General features: G+C 43.3%; 1 protein-coding gene across 5 annotated transcripts in view; it reads right to left on the bottom strand.

Moving 5' to 3' along the window:
* Positions 1–1546: 1546 nt before the first annotated feature.
* SNRK (SNF related kinase) overlaps positions 1547–23554 on the bottom strand; it is a 49513-nt gene continuing 27505 nt past the window's right edge. For all 5 annotated transcript variants that reach the window (XM_039837452.1, XM_039837456.1, XM_039837451.1 and 2 more), the window contains 4 exons: positions 16603–16744; positions 11816–12028; positions 9227–9361; positions 1547–5423 (listed from right to left, as the gene is read on the bottom strand). In XM_039837452.1, coding sequence (XP_039693386.1) covers positions 4199–5423; positions 9227–9361; positions 11816–12028; positions 16603–16744 — 1715 coding nt within the window. In that variant the 3' untranslated portion in view covers positions 1547–4198. The remainder of the gene's footprint in view (positions 5424–9226; positions 9362–11815; positions 12029–16602; positions 16745–23554) is intronic.

Genomic DNA, 23554 nt, shown 5'->3' with positions numbered 1-23554 from the left:
ATTCCCAAATATTCAGAAATTAAACACCTTTCAAAAGATACGAGTTAGCTCTTTTAAAAGGATTGCTCGACACTGCCCAATGGAGAGCAGATGAGAGAAAAACGAGCGAGAGCAGCAAGACCCTTTAAGGGGCATTTACGGTCGTCCAGATGAGTGACGATGGCATCCTGGATCAGAGCGGTAGCACCGGAGGTGATAAGGGGTCAGTTTTTGAGTGGTAAGAGTTGCCGATGGTTTAGATGTTGGCGAAAGAGTAAAGGATGACACCAACGTTTTTGGCTTGTGCAAAACTAATGAAGGTTTAGAGTTGCCACCTGTGAGATGGGGAGCATCGGGGGGTAAGGATCTGAAGGGGGAAATTAGCAGGAGTTTTGGACTGGCAAAAACTGAGATGCTTATTAGACACATCCGAGTAGCAACGTCGAATAGGTAGTTGGAACCTGGTGTTCCCGGGAGAAACGCGGGCTAAATGTGTTTGGAATCTGACAGCATGTAGACGTTAGACTGCGTGGGATCAAGACTGCAGGTAGAACAGGGATCCAGAGCGGAACCTTGGGGTATTTCGAGATTAGAGGTTGGGAGAATGAGAAGCTGGTGGACTAAGGTAGAAGTGGGGTCCTGAACCATGGGAAGTTGAAAGGAAGAGTGATGGACTCTTCAAACGCTAACACAGGATTGAACCGCCCTGTGGATCAGGGGTTGCCTGGGGCTGAGGCTGGGGTGGGAGATTGGAGAGAGAGGGAGAATGTGCTAATGGGGGTAAGATTTGTTTGGGGATTTATGGTAATGGTTGCAGAACTCTGAGAATATACTAAAACCACTGAATTGTACAATTTCAATAGGTGAATTGTGTGGTATGTGGATTATCTCTCAGTTAAAAAACAAACAAACAACTAACACTGGATTTAGCACATGGAGGTCATTGCCGACCTTAAGTAAAGCAGTTTTGGTGGGATTATAGCAGCACCAGCCTGACTGGAAAAGTTCAAGAGACAGTGGAGAAGAGGAAGAGAGAAATGTGGTAACGGCGAGAGAACACAAAAACATTTTTTAAAAACGGGAATAAAAACCGTATTTGCTGCGTGCTGTCAGGAGCGATGTAGTGGAGAAGCCAAGGTCGATGATGCAAGAGAAAGGACAAGTCCTCCCGGCTGCCTCGAAGCTGTGACGTCTCAAGGTGTAGGCGAAGGAACTGACCTCAGGATCACACTGCCACGAGGAAGGGCAGGGCATGTGGACACGCACGGAGGGAGGGTGGTGGACGTGGGGGCTTGGGCGGTTCTGACAGCTTCAGTTTATTCAGTTATGGAGCATGGTGACCAGCCGAGTGGGGAGAGCCGGTGAATGGGGGAAAGAAAGGATAATTACTGGGCAGTCCTGGGGCCCCGCTGAGCCTTGGGATCATGAGGTTAAAGTAAGAACGGTTAAGATTGTACTTTTCGGTCACGTGTGGCGATGCTGGGGCACAGCGTGTGGGAAGCCGGGTCCAACCCAGGCGGGGACCCTACGGAGCTGTATCCGTGAGAAGAAACAACATGGGACGCGGTTTATATTGCTGAACACCAATATGCCACTTTATTATTTGGATTTTTTTCCCATTTGTCACATACCTGTCAATGTTTACACAATGAGGAAAATCAACCAGCAGTGGAAGCAACTGACCAAATCGGCTGATAATTCTGTACCCTCTTAACACATCAATTCTTACTTGATAGAAGTATCTTTAATTTGGTTCAGTCTCACGACTTCTTAAAATAGGTGTCGATTGTCACATCGTTAAATACAGATAGAATTGCCAGAAGTACATAATTTTATATATATACATATACACACACAGATATATGTATATATACACACACATACACACACACACAGAAAAATACAAGACTAACTGTTTTTCCACAATATTTAATTTACACACTACTGTAACTCTATGCAACTTCTGAAGACAGGTTAAGGGGTACAAGAAACTGTTTAGAGCAAGTAAGTAGTTTGGTCCAATATTATCTTAATGTAATGGTTATTCGCTCCCTCCCTTGTATGTGACGACATACTATGACATACAACACATGCACAGTCATTCACTTATGAACAAATGAGGAAGACGCCACTCAGACTAACATTTGTATACCCAGAGGGTCAACCAACCACACACAACTAATAAGGCTATAATACAGCTATGCAGCATAAATGGTCAACACTGCTGATCCTAAAGTGAGCACCATATATACATCTGAATATAAAAAAACCATTGAAAACCAAACACATATGGGTTAGTTAAAAGGTGCCATTCCAAGGCTATACATATCACAGGAAAGAGTATTTACATTACTTGGAAAACAGCTGCAACAAAGAGTTTATTGCCAATGCCCTTTATAAACTTCTCTCCTACATTTAATACAGATGTTACGCTCACTCTCCACGTGAACCACACATCTTATTTCTGGCCCTTTGAAAGATCCCTGCTCAAGAATTTCAAGCAAATATGTTCTATGGCTTCACCCACACGTCTATTCTCGTAGCTTTCAATTATAAATATCCCAATGAACTAGAGCTGTAGCTTAAAACATATCTAGCCTAGGTCTAGAAAGTAAAATAAGTATTTTAAGTATCCTCTTTACTTAGCTTAGTAAGTATATAGCGAAATTCAGAGTGCTGAGTAAAATATACGAATCCTAAAGTAGCGAGATCGGTGTGTACTTGGAGAAACCGTGACCAATGGAATGCCATCCTTTGGTGCTCTGCCCACTCTACGGACCAGGTGACTGTCACTTCAGGGACACGACTGGAGGCTGACGAGCGTGGGAAGGCCCCCAGGGCCCAGCCACATCCTATCCCCAATGTCGCTAAGCACTGCCTATAAGAACCCCCCAGGGCACAGCATGAAAAAAGTAGCATCTGGCCCCTTCCAAAATCAGCAATCTGCAATATACCGTGTCCTACAGATAAAATGCCACAAAAGACGATTATCTGGTCAAAAGTAGTATTTGTACAGGAATAGTTTAAAGCAAGAGTTCTTTGATTATTGTTTTAGCAGGAAGGCAAAGTGAAAAACACTTCCGGCGGAAAACAAAACAAAACCAAACCAAACCCAAAACAAAGCAGGCTTTGTGCATTTTTGTTTGCTGTGTGAATTTTACCCTTTTATGTGTATTTTTTCATGGGCCAATTTTCAGAGCTATTCGAGCTAAAGGATGTACCATGGAAATAACAAGAGAGACAACTAATTACCAAACTCTTAAAAATCAAATCCATACATATATATGGAATCTTTTTAATTTATGGGGTTTTGACTTTGCCAACCTCTGTGTGCACCTTTGCTTCCATATTAGGCCCTATAGTTTCTTCTATCTACAGGGTTTTCAAGGAAACCCTGGGCTGTGCCCTACGGGGAATTTACATCTTTTTGTTCTGTTTAACAGACACTCTAGAAGTAGAGTTAAGACATCATCAAAATTCACTTTATCACATTATAAAATAGGATTGTCTGCTTATAATTTACCACTACAGGGGAAGCTGCCTTATGAATCTAAGTACTTTATCTCACCTATTACAAGAAAATCTTTTTCAGTTAAATTTTAAGAGCCCAAACTTTTTTTTTCACACGATAGCTTAAGACAAACAGGTGTGGGTATGCTGAAATCATTTTAAGGTTCTAGGGCAGACGCTGGCTGTCTGCTCTGCGCGGGCCTCAGGGCCTCGGAAGGCTGGCAGGCGCACGTCCGCGGGCTCCAGGCCTGTGGGCACGACAACGTTATTGCTTTGGTTCTGTCTCAGACACCACAGAGTGTGCCTCAGAGCACGGAGTTTCCGTATCACAGAAGGTCAGGACAGGAATTGTGATTTTTCACAAGGAAACAAAAGCATTTTTTCCCCTTTCTAGGTTAAGTGCAGAACATCAAATTTCTAAGTGCTCCATTTATATTAGGTTCCAAATATACATTTTAATTTAATCCTGATCATCCACATTAAAATTATGAATGTAAAAATTACACAATAGACTTTTCGGCTGGAAAAGTAGTATCTAGCAGCAGCATGCACAAAGACCATGCATTTGTCACATCGCCAGGCGAACAGATGAAAAAGTAATAAATAATTGCCCGCTTTAAAACAGTAAAACCGGAAAGGAAGCAGTGAAGGGAGCCGGCCTTCACCGCCCCGAGCAGGAGGCGCGCTAGTGGCCCCGGGGGGGCCGCAGTCAAATGACCTGGCAGCAGCTGGCCTGGCTGGAGGCGCACAGCAGCCCCTCCCGAGGGTTCCGCTGGATGTTCACAGAGATAGTCTTCTCGCACAGAGGTAGCTGGAGCACGTTATTTTTCAGGTTCTTGCTCTTTATCCGTTCTAAGTCAGTGGTGCCGTCTGCCACATGGTCAGAGAAAAACTTGAGGCCGCCCACGGCCGGGGCGGGGCCCGAGTTCCCCGTGGAGCTGATGCACATCTTCCACGACGACTTCTCCTGGACCTTCACGCTGGAGAAGGACAGGCCGCCCTGGGCGTCGAGGATGTAGCGGGCGCCGCCGTGCAGCTGCGAGCCCAGGCAGAGCCCCACGAGCTTCAGGCTCTGCACCAGGTCGCCCGCGCCGCGCGCCGCCAGCTGCGTGGCGTGCGCGGGGGCGGGGCCGGCGCAGCGGCGCGCGCTGCCCGACGTGCCCGCGGGGGCGCCGCCCGAGCCGCCCGCGGGGCCGCCGCCGCCCGCGCCCCTGTCGCCGGGGCTGGCGCGGTCCGCGCCGCCGCCGCCGTTGCTCGGCTTGCCCTGGCCGCCGCCGTCGCCCTCGCTGCCCGGCGGCCCCTCGCTGCTGTCCCGGCGGTGCCAGGAGTAGGTGAAGCCGCTGTCCTTGTCGAGCCGCCGGCGGCTTTCCGAGTCGTCGTCGCTGGTCTCCGAGCTGCTGCAGCTGGAGCCGCGGCCCTGGCTTTTCCTCCGGTGGTAGCGTTTGTGGACCGTGCCCGGCGAGGCGATGTTCATCTTCAAGCGGCTCAGCTTGGGAGGCAGGTTCTCGTCCATGTCGAACTCGTCGTCCGACTCGCCCTCCTCGAAGATCTGGTTGAGCACGGGCGCGCTCTTCCGCGACGTCAGCCGGTTGGTCACCGACGGCTTCCGGCGCAAAACCACTTGGGTCGACAGGGACATGGGCTTCTTGTCCTCCTCGTCCTCCTCCTCGTCCTCCTCCACCCGGAACAGGCACTTGCGCCCGCTGGCCGTGGGCTTCAGGCCCGCGGGCGGCCCCGCGGACAGCGCCGGCCCGGCCATCTCGGGGAGGTCGTCCTTCTTGGCGGAGTCACAGAGGCCTTTGCCCCTGTGGCCATTGAGGACGTTGTCGGCGGCCCGAGCAGGAGACTGAGGGACAGTCGCGTGGGACAAAGGGGTGGCCGTGAGGTCATCCTCAAGGTCCTGGGGTACATCAATTTTGGTTGGCCATGACTGCCTGTGTAACAGATTGGAAGAAAGAAGAGTCATGTAATAATAGGCAGCCTCTGCCGAAGGATGTTACATTAAAACTTATGGGACAAAACCCACAGACTTCAAAGGAAAGGAAAAGAAAAAAATAAACTGCAGCCTTGCAAACCCATTCAACATCCTGTAAACAGGAGCGAGGACACCAGAAGGGCAAATGTGGTTTTTGAGCATGGTTTGGTCTGTGGCTTACTGGCCAAAAGAAAACTTCATCACAGCTGTGGGAAAGGGGCAGAGAGCAACTCCATCTTTTCCATAGGACAGTTTAGACCACAACACAGGAAGAATACTTTTTAAAAGCTCAAGGGAGTTATCACCAAAGCAAAACCTGAACACCACACATGCTCCTTTGGGTCTGAGATCGCAACCTTTGACGGTATATTATTGCTAATAAAATTCACCTGAAATTTCCAGTCCTCCAGCTATTACAGGACCGTGTAAAAGTCTGGTGTTTACAAAAATAAATGGAAATAGTTAAATGGATTTAAATATGAACATACTGGAGAGAAGAGTCAGTGTATACTGGCATACATAAATCTCTTCTTCACCAATTAAAAAATGTACTAATCTAAACATAAATACGTGTATTTTAAATGCCCACACAATATGCTGGAGAGCAATATCTACTATTAAACTTTGATTTTACTCCCCAATCTGGAACCATCTAAGTAAAAGAACACGGCTTGGTAGCCAAAGAAAAAGACTTTTGAAACTGAGGTCTCCAGCCTATTTTCAATAAACATCTTGGAATTCTCAATTGTCCTCTCTGCCAGGAGACTAGCAGATGCCAGAGACATTTAAAACGGCAACTTCCACACTATGACATTTTCCTCTCACACCAATTATGTTATCCTAGAAATAAAACCCAAGTAAATCTATAGCTTTATAAAACTCGTAGGAATTTATAAGAGACATCTCACCCCCAGCCCAGAGCCTTATCCTGTCTCTCGGGGATGCAGTGGGTCCCCCCTTTGCTACAGTCACTGCTTGGTCGTTTATAAAAGCTGAGTGCTCAACAGTGTTTTTGAGGTCAAGCACTGTCTCTGGACAAGTCACCTGTCCTCTGCCAACACAACTGGACAAACTCCCGGTGAGCCTCGTGGCTCGAAGAACCGAACACACGTTCCTTTGAGGCTGCTCTTGAAGGGGCCCCTGGAACCCCACCCAGCAAGCACGGGGGGAGCCCTGCGATGGGAGGTGAGGTGCTGACTGTGTGTCTGACCCACCAGGGCAGCTGCCAGTCCACTCAGGAAGGATGTGGGGCACAGATGTGAGGAAGGCTCCTCTCTCCGCCCCTCCCTCCGAACTTAAAGCCAAAAGCGCTCCAGAACCAAGCCCCAGACACGGGATGGGTAAACGCTGCGTTGTGTTCTGCTCACGCTATCAGCCACTTCTGAACCCATGGCTAAATCAAACTGTTAAGTAGCTCGTGTGTACTGAGCACATATCTGAGCCCAACACTGCACTAGACCGAGCAAGCAGTAATCTTTATAAACACGGTGAGAAAAGTGTGGCTTACTGTGTAACAAAAAAGACAGACCGCCAACAAGAATCATAAACGAGTCACACTAACAGCACGGTTTACACGAGAGCCAGCACTGCGGACAGCCCGACGAATTAATTCATCTACTTCCCCACAATTCCAGGAGGTAGGTGCTACTAGTCTCCGCGCTTACAGATGAAATCAAAACAGAGAAGGTAAGTAATATGCCCAAGGTCACACAGGCCTGAAGACAGTGACATCTAGCTTGGGTCCCCAGGGCAGTGGCTGCACTCCGCAACCTGTGAAGCCCTCTTAGTGGATGCCTGCTGAGTGGGTGGACCTGTGAAGTCGGGCCTCAATGGTCCTCACCCCCAGTCTCTGTGATGGGTGCGGCAAGAGACTCTCCCATGCCGAGGTCAGCTCCCTGAGGACGTCGCAACAAGGCCTCTCTGCCAGACAGAGCACACCAGGTACTCACCCTCTGCAGCTGGCTCTCCCTGGCCTGACCTGCCCCTCCCCCCACCACGCTGGTTTACACAGCAGTCTCCCGGCTCAGGCCAGGTTTCTGCATCCCCGGTCACTCTGACCACAAGGCGTACTCGGCAATAAAAGCAAGTCAGGCCCAGGGTTTTGAAAGTAAAGTCATAGTGACGTAAAGAGAAGGCAAGAAAGCAGATACCCGCCACCCGCTGGTGGGCCCCAGGCTCCAGGGGGCAGAGGAGCTTCAAGGCACCTCTCCCCGACTCCCCAGGAGGGCACAAGGAAAACTGCACAGACGGCTCTGATAGCTCTTTACAGCTACTGTTGGCTTCGTAATTTCTAAAAGTAAAACCAATTTAACCCAGTTATGTAGTTTGTCACCCTTAGACTGAGTTCTATTCTGTTTCATGAACAGGCAGCAGCCCAAATCCAAATATTTTCTGCTCCCAAAGACTGGGGTGGCCCTGGACCCAGTGGCCCACTGTGCAGTGATGGCTCCGAGGCCATGCTTTCCCAGTACAGGGCCCAGGTCAGAGCTAGGCTGACCCTACCCCCTCAATGTCACGCTCCTGGTGTGTACGTCCCCTGACTCCCTGAGGCCCGGTCCCCTTCCAAGCAGACACCGGACCACAGGCCTGGTTTCCATTACAGAAGGATCCATCCAGGATAGAAATGAAGCTATTACACTCAGCTTTCAGTCCAGACATCTAAGTCTTTGTCCCCTGGCCACCTGGGACCGCTTTCTGCTCTCTGTCGCTCCGGCCCAAGCAACGACCTACACGTGGCAAGCTGACTGCAAGTAACTTAAAACCCAATGGCTTTCTTCTCTTTTAAATAATAATTACTACATATTCACACACATATATTCACATACAGTTGGACATACAGGCAGAGAAGTATTCAGAATGAGGAGTGCCCTTCGGTTTTTGAATCGCTAAAGTAATTCCTATTACTTTACCTGAATAGAAAGGAATTCTAAATAAATTTCATGATGATGATGTAAAACAGTAACTTCTAATGCTCTGATTCTAAATGGAAAGCTAGCATGGCAGGAGAAAAAGGAACTAGGAAGGTGGGAGGAGAGGAGGGAGCGGGCGGGGGAAAGGGGAGTTCAAAAACAGAAGAGGGGCACGCTCACTACTCCATCAGACATTAGTGGCAGGGACACACTCATGTCGACGACAGCGATCACAGGCAGCCCAGTTGGGAGTCCTTCACAGAGAGTAATCATTTATCCCTCGCCACCACCCCAGGAGGTAGAGGGTATCATTACTCCCATTTCGCAGGCCAGGAAGCCGAGTCACAGAGAGGTTACGTAAACTCCCGCGGTCAAGCACCTAATAAATCAACTAGCTGACCTGACTGTCGAATCTCTGAAATCAGAATGTCATGGCACAGAAAGGCCCTATTATGTTTAAAAATTATTTCAAATAACTAAGGAAAAATTTGGCCTTGTTTCTGGAATGAAAAATTCAAGAAAAGAACACATTAACACATGTCAGGCCTGGAAGATTTTAATGAAAATAACTGACAGCCACCCAGGCTTAAGGCCGCTTCCTCAAACGTGTTTTCCTGGCCAGGCCAGCAGCCGCGGCCCCTCTCCTCACTCAGCCCAGGAGAGGACGGTATCCCCGGTGACAGAGGGCCCAAGATCCCAAAGCACATGAGAGCCCACGCACGGCCTCTCCAGTGAGGCCACCGTCACTGTTTACACTCACACCCACAGAGTTAGGAAGCATTAAAAAAAAAAAAAAAAAGTTCACTATTTCAAAACGTTAACTTACTAAAATCAGTGAAGATTTTTTTCTCACCTAAACTGGGCCTTGATATTGCTGGGGCTGGCAGATCTCGTTTGTATTTCTTTCTCTTGTTTTTCCCTCAGGATCCTTTCGGCAAGCAAGAAATAAGTGGCCGTGATGTGGTTGTACCTGTTGGTTTCCAGGGCTCTGAAGAAAAAAAGGGCGTGAACACAGAAGCCACATCAGCAGGTTTATTTTTTTATAAGCAGAACTGATTTTGTTTTTAAAGTACAAGCAAGTGAAATCCAATGACTTGGAGTCTTTAAAATTATGAAAGAACACAAATAAGAAAAAAAACAGCTAGTAGTCATTCTTGAAATTCTAAAAACCAACTGCATCAAAATGTTCAATTAGTAAGAAAAATCCAAAATGCTGATGGCAGCTGAGCTGGATGTCAGTTTTAGAAGTATAAAAGGTAATGAAGCTTCTAAGAACATACACATTAACCAAAAATTTAATCTGTGTCAAAGTGTTTATTTTCATTAAGCTGGCTTGCTTGCTTCCATTAGAAGTATGAAATGAGTTATCTGAATGTGCGTTGAAACACTAGCGGCAATCATAAAAATTAGGAAAAGTTTTTATTTTTATACTCTGCATTTATCGGAATGTTAGGCATTAATGAATTATAAATATAACTGAAAGCACATCATTAGCAACTTCTTGGAATAAAATCAATGTATTCATTCATCCATTTGAAAAGTAATGCTCTCTGAGCAGCTCTCTGGCCGGGCACTGTGCTAGCAAGGTGCTGAGGGTACAAGGCCCTCAGGGAACACGCCCCACTTGCTCGCCGGCAGCTGGCCTTTCATGAGAATGGCAGGGGAGCGCCACAGAGGATTCACAAGGCCTAGAAATACGGAACTAAGCTTTTCAGGAACTTTCTGTAGTCAGTGAAAATACACAATGAACACTTAGAAGCCATAATATGGGGATCACATTTCACAAAATGTACAGGGGGCCACAGCTAATTGGGGCAAAGCGGGCTGAGGTACAAGATTGCAAAGTAAGAGCCCAAGGTGACCTCACAAACCTGTCTTTGAACGCAGAAGGACGTGCTGCTGTGAGGCCGGGGGGTGGAGGGAGGGTGGCGGGGGCAAGGACAGAGGACAGCAGCTCAGGCCTCGGCTCCTGCCTCCCTTAGGGCACGTGCTCGCTAGTGCACGACTGCGTGGAATCGCCTGCATCCTTTAAATGACCGCTCCTTTTGGACTTATAACTGAATTTACATGAATTAAATAGCTCTATATGACATGGCAGGTATTTATTTATGCAAGCTGAGCACATTAAGCCAATTTAGAGGACTATAAAATAGCCTTTTATCCACTCGAAAATGAAAAATTATTTTCTTCACATTCCTAAAGTGACTGTCCTTGGCAGGAACAGCGAGTGAGCTGCTCTTCCCGTTCATTTAGGTCATTTAAGTAGTTATGGGTCAATCTGTGAAAACTCGTAATGCACTTAGAAATCTGTACTTAAACCAAAATTATGAACCTGGGTTTGTTTTTATAAATCTTTCCGGTGTTTTCTCTAAAAACACCCTAGAGATATATGTTCCTTATACAGACACCGCCCTCTTAGAGACCAGACACTCTGGGTGTCCCGGATTACAGTCCTGGGGGACAGTCCTGCCTGCAGCAGAGGTCTGTAAGTCCCGCCTGCAGCCTCCCCTTCCCCACGTCAGGTAACTGGGTCGATCGCTCCGCCAGAGTGGCTCTTCTGCTGGGACCCGTTTTTATGCACCCCCCCCACCACCCACACACACACATAGTACATACTCTTTCCATCATATGCAACCGTGTCATTCAACTGATTAAATACATTTGACTTTTCATTTGTGGAAATTATATTTTTATAAACAGGACCTCTTATAGAAATGAAGCACTGCTTAAAAAAAAAAAAGCGACTGTATCTTTATATTATCCTTGATTCTAAACTTCTTAGGTTATTAAAAAAAGTTAGGTGATTTCCAAACTTCTAGGTTATGAAATCCTTCTTCGGTGTTAATTAACAAGTTGTGAGTCAGACAGGTTCCAGGTCGTGATGGGAGGGGCTCTTCAGGACCAGACTAAATATTTTAGGCTTTAAGGGTGGTGTGGTCTCTCTCAAAACTACCTCGACACCGTAGCACAACGTGGCCACACACAAAACATAAATGAATGGGCATGCCTGCGCGCCACTAAAACCTTGCATAAAAGTGTGACTGGCCCCCAAAATCTAGAGGATTGGAGGTGCCGCCCCATTCTTGCTGCTCGCTGTGAGAACCATCGGGAGACACGGGGATGAAGAGAAGACATGTACTAGGACACAAAGTGGGAGACTCCAATCCACCCCGCAGGAAGGGAGAAAGGCCACAGCGCTCAGTGACACCACCTGGCAATGGTTTACTTGTTCATCAGTACAAAAATAAAAACAAAAAAGAAAAACAACAAAACGTACGAACCAGGCACTGGGCCAGGAACTCTGGAGATAAATGACATAACCTCTGCCAACTGGGATCTCTATCCAAGACATGGTGTCCACAGGCCCTGGCAAGTACAGAGAGAGGCCATTCCAAGAATCCTACACCCGTGTCCCTGTGCGGACGAGCGCTGACGTACTTACTCTACAATGGCGTCTCGGTCTGCTATGTCTCCGAGCACCATGCGCTGGATGATGCTGTTGTGCTCTTCTTCCGAGAGGTTTTTGTAGGACACAAGCGGGATGTTATACTTTGTGGCTGGTGAAGGGTCCACGCCCTGAAGCCAAGGATGGTTTTCAATCTCTTCTAAAGAGGCCCTTCTCTTGGGATCTCTCTGTAGCATCCGTGTGATCAGGCTGAAAAGGAAGGTCAAGTTCACTGTTAAAACAAACTGCTGGCAAGGAGATTAGGAATGGTGGATAATTTTATTAATCAAAATTGCTTCCAACACTTGTATCATAAATTAAGTTCACTTTTGGTGGTGGTGGTTGAGCGACAGGAATAAAAAAAATTTAGTATCAGATTCATAAAATAAAAAATCAAAACTGCTAGATATACTGAGAAGCCAAACACAAAAATATAGTTTCCTATCATCTAGAATTAACTCTACATACCATTATCTGTCCTCGAAATAACCGTGGTTTAGTGATGTACCAGAACCAGAATCAATGACCAGCAATGACATATAGAATGGTGCCTGAGCCAACTTCTGTTTCAGGATGAATGAATGACCCTTCTGATGAAAGCCACCAAAATGTCGTGTATTTTTAGACATATTTTTTGGTTAAAGGCATTGTGTTGGCAAAAGCAGGAAGGGAGGAATTACAGAGGGAAAGAAGCAGGTAAATTCAGTATATAAAAATGGAGTCAAAAGCAAGACTCTTAGGAAGTGATGACAAAGCTGGCCTTTGGCCTGACAATTTCTGCTCCCGTTCTGGAATGGAATATAATATGTTGGGCCTACTGAAGGTGGGGACTACAACCAGAGTCCTGGCAAAGAGCAGGGAACCCCAGCTTCAGTGTGAGGGTGAGTGAGAAACAAGAAACCTATTGCTATGACGTCAGGATGGAAACGTGCCTGCCTCACCATGGCTGTGGAGACGGGGCAGGGGAATTCCTTCTAAGAATATCTAACTCTGAGCTGGTCCGAATTAATGCTGTGTGCTACACAGAGAGAAGACGTGAAAGTGGTATTGGGCTGGAGGTAAGCACAAACCCTTTCTGTAGGAACTTAAAAGAACTCCCCACATATTACAAGGAATTCGACTTCACAGTAAAAGAATGCAAAAGAAACAAGGTACTATTAGCAAGAATTATAAAACATGACAGCAAAATCAGAAAGCAAAGGCTTCAAATATTGAAATTTTCAGATACAGAATATAACTGTGTTAAATAGGTTTAAGATATAAAGTAGAAACTTAAAATTACCATCAGAGAATAAGAAAAATTATACATAGGGCCTCAAAAGTGAAAAATAATTTCAAGTAAAAAAATCAATGGACCAATTTTAAAAATTAGACATAAAGAGAATGAATTAATGAATAGAGAAAGTCAAGGAAAAACCCTGTAATGGTGGAATAGGAATTAGAAAATTTGAAAGAGGTTAAAAAGACAAGGACAGAGTGAAAATACCAAACACATCTAATCGGGTTCCAAAAGGGAATAAGAAAATGAGGAAGAAAGTATATTTGAAAGATAATGAGAATTTTCCAGATTCATCAAAGAACACAAATCTTGAACCAGGAAGCCTAACTTATCCTAAGCGGAATAAACAGAGACTCTCGAGGCAGCCTGAGAGTAAAGACAGATCACTTAGGCCAAGAACAGCAATAAGATGGACAGCTGACTCCTCCGCAGCAACAACAGATGTCAGAAGATAGTGGAATAACATCTGCAATGACCTGAGAGAAAATAACTGTCAACCCAGAATTCTACACTCAGTGAAACTGTCATTCAAGGGCATATATGAGACAATTTCAAATAAAAACTGAGAAAGTTGTTCACCGACAGATGCTCATCAAAAGAAGTTTTAAAGGATGTAGTTTTGGCAGAAAAATGTGACCCCAACTAGAAGAATAAACAAAGTTCTTATCAAACATCTGGGTAGTTCTAAACAGTTTTTACTACACAGAATAATACTGTCAAATTTATGGAGTTAAAAAAAAAAAGGATTACTAAAATATTGAATGGTAACGTGTTCTAAGGATTTTCTGTTGTTTAGGAAGAGAATAAGATGAATAACTAAGACTTTATTAAATTAAGTATACAAACGTGTATGTGTGTGTGTGTGTGTGTGTGTGTATGTGTGTGTTAAAATAAGAAAATTACTAAAATAATTGACTATAACTACCAATCTAGTGGAAAAAGCCAAATATGGGGGGGAAAAAAAAACTTCCATCAAACCCAAAGGACAGGATAAAAAAAAAAAGCATATACAAAAATGGCATAAACAATCTACACTTATCAGTGAACACAATAAATGTGAATGGAATTAGCTCTCCAATTAATACAAAAATGCTCAGATGCGATTAAAGAAAAACCCAGCTCTCAGCTGTTAAAAAAGATGTACTCAAAACCAAGACAATGAAAGGCTTAAAGAAAAAGAATGGAAAACTATATAGTACATAAATGGTAACCGAAAAAATGACTAGTGTGGTTAGCTAAAACTAGATAACGTGAGTTGACTTTAAGGTAAAAAAGCATTATTAAAGACAAACAGTGATACAAAGGTTCAATTCACCAGTTTTCAACTTGTTTGTACAAAAATAACATTGCCTCAAAACACTCAAAAGAAAAACTGACAGATCTCCCAAGAATAAAATAATAAGTCCATCATCACAGTGGAAGAACAGCTCAGTAAGTGTCAGATAAGGAATTCAAAAACTCAGAAAGGATTTAAGTGATTTTGAACAGCATAATTAACAAGCTTGATCTTAAGGATTTATATGGGACTCTGACCCCAACAATTGGGAAAATATATATCTTTTCCAGAATAAAAGTATAATTTACAAAAACTGACTCCATGCTAGGCCATAAGCAGGCCTTAACAATTTGACAAAAAAAAAAAATCCAGTGCCATACAGACTATATTCTTGGGCCACAATGTAAGTAAGTTAGAAATAAATAATAAAGCTAATTAGAAAAACTATATTTGAAAATTTAAAATACTCCTCTAAAAGTCACGGGTCAAATAAACCAAGGAAACTAGAAAATACTCGGAAGTGAATAATAAAAAAAGGACTATAAATCAAAACTAGTGGGATGCAGCTGAAATGGTACTAGGAGGCAATTTATAGCCTTAACTATTACATTAGAAAAGGAAAATTTGTGAGCTGAGTATCCAACATAAGAAAGAAAAAAACAAAGAATCAGTCCATTAAGTAGGTAGAAGGAAATAATACAGATAAGAGAAAATAATATTAATACATAAAACAAAAGTACAACAGTAAATAATAGAGACAGTTATTAAAGGTAGTTCTTTCAAAAAGACTAATAAAATTAACAAACCTCAAGCAAGACAGCTCAAGATAAAAATAAGAGAAAGGAAAAACTCTCAATATTGGAAGGAAAAAGAGTAACATCTCAATCTACAGACTTTAAAAATATAGTTAGAGGATATTATAAATACTCGAAGCCAATAAATTTGAAAGTTTAGATAAAATGAATGAGTTCCTTAAAAAACACAACTCAGCAAAACTGACACAAGAAAAAATAGAAAATGGAATGGTCCTATGATTATTAAAGATAATTCCTCTTAGAAGGAGACACAGAGAAGGCTTCTAAGATATTGGCACTGTTCTGCTTAAGCTGAAACACGTGTACACAGGTGTTCATTTTATTACATACATATTTTAAGTATTCTTTTAAATGAGATATGTCAATATAAAAATGCTAATCTGTTCTAGATTTTTCGGTAGGGGCTATGAAGATGCTCCCTGAATTACAAATATCTGACATGCACAGAACATGTACCCACAGACAGCAGCCCTGCTTCCTGGGGGAGAGAATAATAATAGTAAGGGCATGAAATCATCGTCGTCATCAATATTCATATCGAGGGCTCCCTATGTTCTAAGGATTGAGCTAGGAGCTCTATATACATTAATTCATTCTATTCTCACAATAACCCTGAAAAGTAGGTTCTACCATTCTCACATCAGTAGTAAACGGAGAAGCCAGTATTTGAATCCAGAGTCTGAATACAGCTTAGTTCCTAACCATCTCTCACATGGCCTAAGATGGGGCCCACTTAGAGAAAGGATTCCTCAAGCCCTCAGATTTGCGAGAAACTCAAAACTGTATTACTACAGCAAAATCCTTTTAGTAGCTATAATTTCAGCTGAGCTTATTTAAAAATATCACCCATAATGTCAATGAAATACTGAACTTCCAACAGTTCTCTTATTCCATTGCTGTTATTTCTCATGATACACATCATAGTGGTATACAGTACGTTAAATTCCAATCAATCGACTTGAGTGTACTTTTGGTTGCTGGCTTCTCACAGTCATGTGAACCGAAACAGAGCTCTTTAGTCAAAGGGGAGAGTGGTGTGTGAATACAATTATGAGACACACTATGTAAATCCTGAAATAATGGTGTGTTGATGGTCTATTTCAGAAAAGGAAATGCCCCAACTCTTCTCTGAAACTTAAAATAATTCCAGGTGGTTGTGCTTTTTGCCGATGCAAAAAAGAGAAAAGTCGTTCTCGTCGTAATGTCTTCATTCCGAATGAAGGAGACTGAAGAGGCACATAATGGGTTTCTTGAAAACTGGCATATTTAAGAAGTTATATATTCTGTACTCTAATATTAAATTTCAAATTAAATTTCAAAAACACTTTAAAATAGGATTTTTAAAAAACGAAAATTTTAAGTTCAAAAATTAAAATGAACCCAAGTACACATATACTTTTTTTTTTTTACTTACTCTTTACACTCTTTAGACACATGGGTCGGTACTGTATATTTACAATCCATGATCATGGTCAATGTTTCACTGTCATTGGCCTCTTGAAAGGGTGGCTGCCCACACACCAACATGAAAAGGATCACTCCCAGACTCCATATATCTACAAATTAAAGACATACTGTTAAACATTGGACTAGTTAGAAAACCAAAAACACTTGAGTAAAAGTAGACTAACAATATTATTTTATTTTAAACAGTCAAAGCATTTATATCTCAAAGTAATAAGACCTAGGGACGAAAACTCAAGTGTCCCAATATGGCAGGGAAGGAATCTGTCTTGTTCCGTTTTTACATTCACTTAAGGCCCAAGCAAGTGCCAGGCACATAGTGAATGGTCAATAGCATTCAATGCAAAGATGAATTAATCCTGTTAATGGCAAGAACATCAACTGGAAAGCACCTATCAAAGCCCGCAAACCAATGGACACACACAGACATTTTTACCATTGCGTTACACACCAGAGAGAAAACTAAGGTATTAATTCTCAGACATGAAAAGGATTTTGCTTAAGGTCACAATTATCTCAGTTGTTCTTTACCTCAATCCTAGTGAGATAACTAGATCACGTAACTCATAGTCATTTTATAGATGAGAAAAGTAAAGCTCAAAGGGGAGAGAAATATTCCTGGGCTGTCAATGAGGGAAAAGACTGGTTATGTATTACTTGAGAGGATGGAACTCGGACGGAAGGTATTAGTAACTAAGAGGCACACTCTGGCTTAAAAACGGGAGCTACTTAATGGAGCCATTAAAACACTGGAAAAGGCGGTGAGTTTCCCATCATAGTAAGTATCCCAGCAAAGGCTGGGCAACGATCTGTCTAATCCTCTGCACTGACCTCCCTGCACTGATTGTAGGGCTGGACAGTTGACATCTGAGGACCCTCCCAACTCTAGCATTAGACCGACTTCCACAACAACAAACAGCACCTTACTTCTTGCCATTAAATAAAAAACAGGGCCCTCAACTGGATGGAAAAATGATGTTTTTTCAGATGCATAAAGGATGAATCCACTTAGGAAAGACGTCCTGTGAATTCATTCATTCCAAACACTACAGTACAGACATGATTATATAAATATTCATGTAAGAAGAGATCAATTCAAGAAGCTTTCTAGACCACAAAAGGCTTAGAAGAGAATGAAGGGGGAGGCCACATGGCCTCTGTCACCACATCTGTTAATACTCGACTGCTGTTTTCGTTTAAGTTTAAACACCGAAAAAATGTAGGTTCCATGTTATTTTCCAAGAGAATTAAAACTTGTTAATAAAATGCCTTTCCTTGGTCCAAACCTCAGAGGGTAATAAAGGCAAAAACCCAAAAGTTACACACACTGATTTTTCTGTATGTGCAATAAATTTTACTAAGGATGCTCCGATGGAAATTAGTAAAGCAGATGGGAAAATCTACTAAAATTAAGACAGTTATGTAAATGAGAATGAAAGGTACCTAAAGATCATTCGGTTCAAACCTTTGGCTCTGGAGTGTCCCTAAGAGGTTGGCCTGGCATTGCTTGTTAGATACACGAGTTGTAAGCCCTCTGCCCCAGGACAGTAAGAAGCTCAGGACTCCGTTCTACTCATCGACCCACAATTTCTTTGCCTTGACTTGGAGTCCAGAAGACCGTACCCATTCAAAGTCAAACTATCTGAGTAATGGTGCCTAGTGGCACCTGTTCTTTAACTATCCAGTGAGAATAACTTATTGCCCCAATTCTAGTAGTACCTTATTAAAAATTTTAAAGGAAACTTATAGAGGTTGATATTTAACTAAAATACTATTTTTACAACTAAACCTGCTTTTTTAGGTCACCTGCCCCAACTCTCAAGCCACCACTGGGAGAATTACAATTATTCTCCCTTTAATACATGTGTCCTTTATTTTACAAAAACAATTATATTATAGAAATTAACTATCAAGTAAACTCACCCTTTCACTGATGTTCATTATACACGAAGGGAATTTCTCCAAGTTTTTATTTATAATAACTACGTGGCTATCTCCTCCCCAAAGAAGAGGGGATTTTAAATGGCTTACAAAAAATGCATAAACAAAAACCAGGGTAGTTAAAATAAAAATTGTCTTCCGCTGTTAAAATATTGACAATGTTTAATGCTACTACTATACCTAAACCTAACCGTTAATATATATGTCTTTCATATCTTTCCATATAACCCCTACAAAAACAATTTTTATAAAATGCGTTTGGCGACATTGTTTCTTCTACCATCGCAGATTTTCACTGTGGATACGCTAATTTAGGTTTTAACTTTTCCTCTATGCTAAACTGGAGATGACAGCTGACAGTACAATTATACAAAACTGATGCTTTAAAAATATAATGAATAATGTAAATATCAGCTAATGATTACTCTAAATTCTTATTTGGTTAAAGAAAACTTCTTTTTCTGTTAAATATTAACCTCAACTGCAACAATGAAGTCTAATTATTTGGAAATGTTCTCCTCAGGATCATTTGCCCAAGCAAACTAACACACTCTGCCTGTTGGGGAGTGATGCATGATTAGAAGAGTAAAAAAGAAAAAACAAATATATACACTGTTTCTACTGTTTCCAGTTAGGGCTCAAATAATTTGTGAACATGGAAATGCTTAAAATTTGAAAAACTTAGAAATACAATTCTATCCCAAGTAGTTTGTAAAGCAAAATGACATAATTTGAATCACTTTAACTAGAGAAGAACAGCAATGCAACTCGGGGGGAAAGTTTTAGACCCTCTCACTGAGACAACATGATTATTCAAGGGGCCATTTATTCCATTTACTTATTTTCCAGACTTTTTCTCTTCCTTTCTACTCTTTCGTCTTTGAAACATTTTACTTCTTCATCCCAAGGGTCAAAGGAAAGAGATAAAAACAGTCACTAAACAAACACAAAATGGTCTGGCTTTAACCAAGTTATTTAAAAATGTGTTCCCCGTTTTTAAGATGGGAACAGAAACAGTAACGGAATTCCTCTTAAAGCTGTTTGTGGGCCATCAAAGGACTGAATAGAATCCTCGCTAAGCGCTTGGGCCGAGCCCAGCCCACGGAAAGCATTCTAAGGAGGCTGTGTGCCCTACCCTCCTCCGTCTGCGCCCGGAACTGCTCCAGGCACAGCGAACACAGAAACGAATGAGGCACCCTTGTCCTTACAGGGCTGCAATTCCCTGTGAGCAACAGACAGCAGGTAACGGAAACAGGAAGTAGGTGAGCTCGAGAAGGCACAAAGCCAACACAGAGAAGAAAATCTCATAGAGATGGGGGAGATGAGCAAGGAAGGCCTCTTAGTAATACAGGTTAAAAAAAGAAAAAGGTGATGATTCAGGAGCTTGGGTCTCCAGGACGAGACACCTGTATTACAGGACTAAGAATGGCATCAAGAAGGATTGCCCTATGTTCCTGCACAAATGGGGGCGGAAGGTGGTACTCGTCTTAATAAATATTCATTTCAGTAGATATTTTTAATCTTTTTCCATTAAAAAAACAAACAAACAAACAAACCTTGCTACTAAAACTACAGACTCCAAAAGTATAGATCACAGCCTGAGCTTGAGACCCCAGGACCACAAGGGATCCACCAGGTCTGTAAGGGCGGGGGGAGGAGGGGTAAGAGAAAGAGCATGGAACAGGGACTTTATATTATTTTCATTTTTAAAACAGGGTTAATGGAATTGTCTGCTCATATTAGAGGTGCACAGGCCAACAAACACCAACCACCTGAAGGGTCGCACTTAATGCTGATACTATTTAAAGCATGAGTTTTGATGTTAGACCCACATACAGGCCCTTGGTTAATAAAAATGGAAAAAGAAAATATCGCTTAATAAATACGGTTCTTTTGGCTAAAAAAAAAAAAAAAAGAAATCTTCCAACTCATGGAACTGTGGGAAGGGCTGGAAAGATAATGAAGTCTTTGTAGTATAAAGGGTCCTTACTGGCTCTCAAGCTGGTTGGAAATAAGGTCACAGAAACAAGCGCCGAGGTCTCGTGTGCTAACACTCAGTAGGTCCACTTATCATAACACAACTGAATTATGCTATTTCTAGTATTGGAGGTGGCGTTTCTACTACAAAGTTCATTTTAGGCAGCCTAAGAGAAGATCAAAATGAAAACAAAACAGAATAAAAGAACATGCTGATGATCAGTCTGGAAAAAGCGAGTGGCAGCGCGGGGTGAGGAGAACCTCACGACTACCACAGGCTTCCCTCACCCCCCATTTCTGAGGTGAATTATCCAGACAGCGAAAGAAAGATCAGGGACTAGAGAGTAATCAAAATGGGAAGACCAGAAGAAAGGTTTTAGGTAGAAACCTCTATTTTCGTCTCTGGCTTTCTTTTATCAGTGCTAAGCCATGAGTCATAAAAGCAGCAAGAGGAATGGAATGTTCTAAAACCACTACAGATGAAGTAGGGAGCAACACCTTGCACCACACCGTTTACAACCAGCGGGACTTATGCCACCACTTTCCAGGGCCAACTGTGGTCACTGGCAACTGACATCTGACCTAATACTAACAAAGAAGGCAACGCTTTCTCAGAACAGCAAAGACTGTGGCAGAAATGTGCGGGCCCCAGGACTCATTTCTATGATATGGCCAAGGACTTTTGTTTCTTGTGTGATATTCTAGGGTCCACTGACGTGAATTCTTACCTACGCAGTAAGAATTGCTCATATGCATTCAAAAATCACCTGGAGCTCTGCGTACTAAAGATTCTGGCTGTGAACTAGATCAGATCAGGGGCTGGTTGTAAGGCACACTGGACTAGAGACCATTCAGAAAGTAGAAAACTGTCAGGTCATCTGAACAGCGTGACAATGAAACCAGAAGATGAATGAAGAATTTGAGTAAGTCTCTGATTTAGGATGTCACTAATACTCAAAGTTTTATTATTTAACAACGAAGCATCGCCTCTTTAAAAAAAAAAAAAAGAAAAAAATGAATGCTATCACATTCACTTCAAAAAATTTCTTCCCCAGACCTGAATCCACTTACATGCTAAATGCCTGCTGGGATTTCAAAAATCGGTGCTGCGCAAACCATCTTACCACCTCTCCCCTGCACCTGTCTGTCCCCATTTGTGTTCTAGTCTGGTCTACGGCACCTCCACCCAGTCAAAACTTAGGAGACGTCCCAGACTCTGCACTCAGCAGGTCCTCCGACTTCCAGGTCGGGGAGACCCTGCCAATGCCACCGAGTGCTTGCGATCCTCCGAGGCCCCCACGGACCCTCATCTTCCCCGAGGTCTCCTGACGCTCGCTGCCCTCCAACCTGGCCAGCTGGGCCACCTGGTGACTTCAGCATCAACGCAAAGAGCTGTAATTACAGATGTTCTCGTTTCTCTCCATTACTCAGAGTTCTCAGAGTTCCTCGAATGCAGAGTATGTCCCAGGCACAAGGCAGTGCCCGCCCGACAGAAGTTTGCTGAATGGAGTGAACCAGAAACTCAAGGGAAAGCAGTACTTCTGGGGAAGGACTGGCTGGGCAGGGCACCCCAGAAGGTGGCTGAAGCGGAGGTGGAGGGTACAGGGCAGTCGGTGGCTCTTCATGTCCTTCGAAGAAAAGCTAAGAGGGAAAGGAGAGCAAGTGCTCGGAGTGAGTGGTGGGTGGCTGAGTGGGTGCTGGGGGGTGATCGATGAAGACAAGCTGCAGTTTGTTTTAGTCAGCTGGTTAAGGCCTTGTGCAAACTTGTTTTTCAAGTCAAAAGAAAACAGGAAAAAGTTCAAGGAGTCAAAGGGTTATCAGGCTCGCCCTGGGACGGCACGCGTCCACACAGACCCGAACCGGAGGAGCAGACACCTTTCCGACTCAGCTCTCTCATAAATCACTTTACGAATCCGATTTTGACACCAAAAAGTGACCTTCACAGATGAAGAGGGAACGACAACCCAGGCTAAAACATGGTAGAGACCTGGGCTCAAATTCTACCCTGGCCATTCACATATTCTTGGCCAAGTCACCTGGCTTGTGTGCGTCTAAGTCCTCTCGTCTATAAAACATGGACACCACCACTTATCTGGTCATTTCTCAGAGGTGTCTGGGCCAACAGTGCTACATGCAGCACTGCAGAGCCTGTGAGGACTGATAAAGACTGTCACCTCTAAGTACGAGAGGGGCTGGTAGGGAAAAGCGAAAGGGATTTTATACTTTTTATTCAACATACTGTATTATTTGAATTATCTTACATCATTCATTACTCGTAACAAACGTAATTAAAAACCAGCTGTACTTAACAGAATGTGATGTGTGCACACTTTAGCTGAATAAGCAGAGAGCTCTTTATAGGAACATAAAGGAACTTTAAAAATAGCCTGGATAGGTTCTCTCTGCTCACTGCGACAGTGATTCTCAATCTGTGGTCTAGGGACATCTGGTTTGGCAAGGTTCCCTTAACGCATTCACGGATCAGTCTCTCCACAGCACGGATATCTACAGCAGGAATGATTTTAATTGTGATTGTTAGCACAAATAACTTCCTTTAAGGATTCAGAAAACTCGAATATTAAATTCACTGCTGTTTCATAAAAATCCCTAACAGACTTATAAAATGTAATGGGAAAAGGGGGAGGGGGCGCTGAGTTATGGGGCCGCAGACTCTCCGGATAAACCTCAGTGTTCCTGGTGGGATCTCAACATTACACGTCTAGGCAGGGTAGTGCTGCTGGCCATTTCACCATCTGCTTCGATTTTCCAGCTTCGGGGCAACCTGAGGGTTCTCAAGGGAAGGATGACCCTGGAGCCAGAGCCACCACCGGGTCACCTGCCCCGAGTAGATTCCCAGACACAGTCAGTCTGGATGCTCTGGCTGTCTCAAAATTGCCACCTAGCCAGAACAATCCCTCAAGGTATTTGTAAATTAAAGCAAGAGTTAGCTATAAATTCACACCTTTCCAAAATTAGATCTTTTT

This window comes from Pteropus medius, unplaced genomic scaffold (genome assembly GCF_902729225.1).
Source record: "Pteropus medius unplaced genomic scaffold, Ma_sr-lr_union100, whole genome shotgun sequence".
Classification (NCBI taxonomy): Eukaryota; Metazoa; Chordata; class Mammalia; order Chiroptera; family Pteropodidae; genus Pteropus; species Pteropus medius.
The sequence above is the reverse complement of the archived record's forward strand: the minus strand, read 5'-3'. Positions and strand labels throughout refer to the sequence as shown.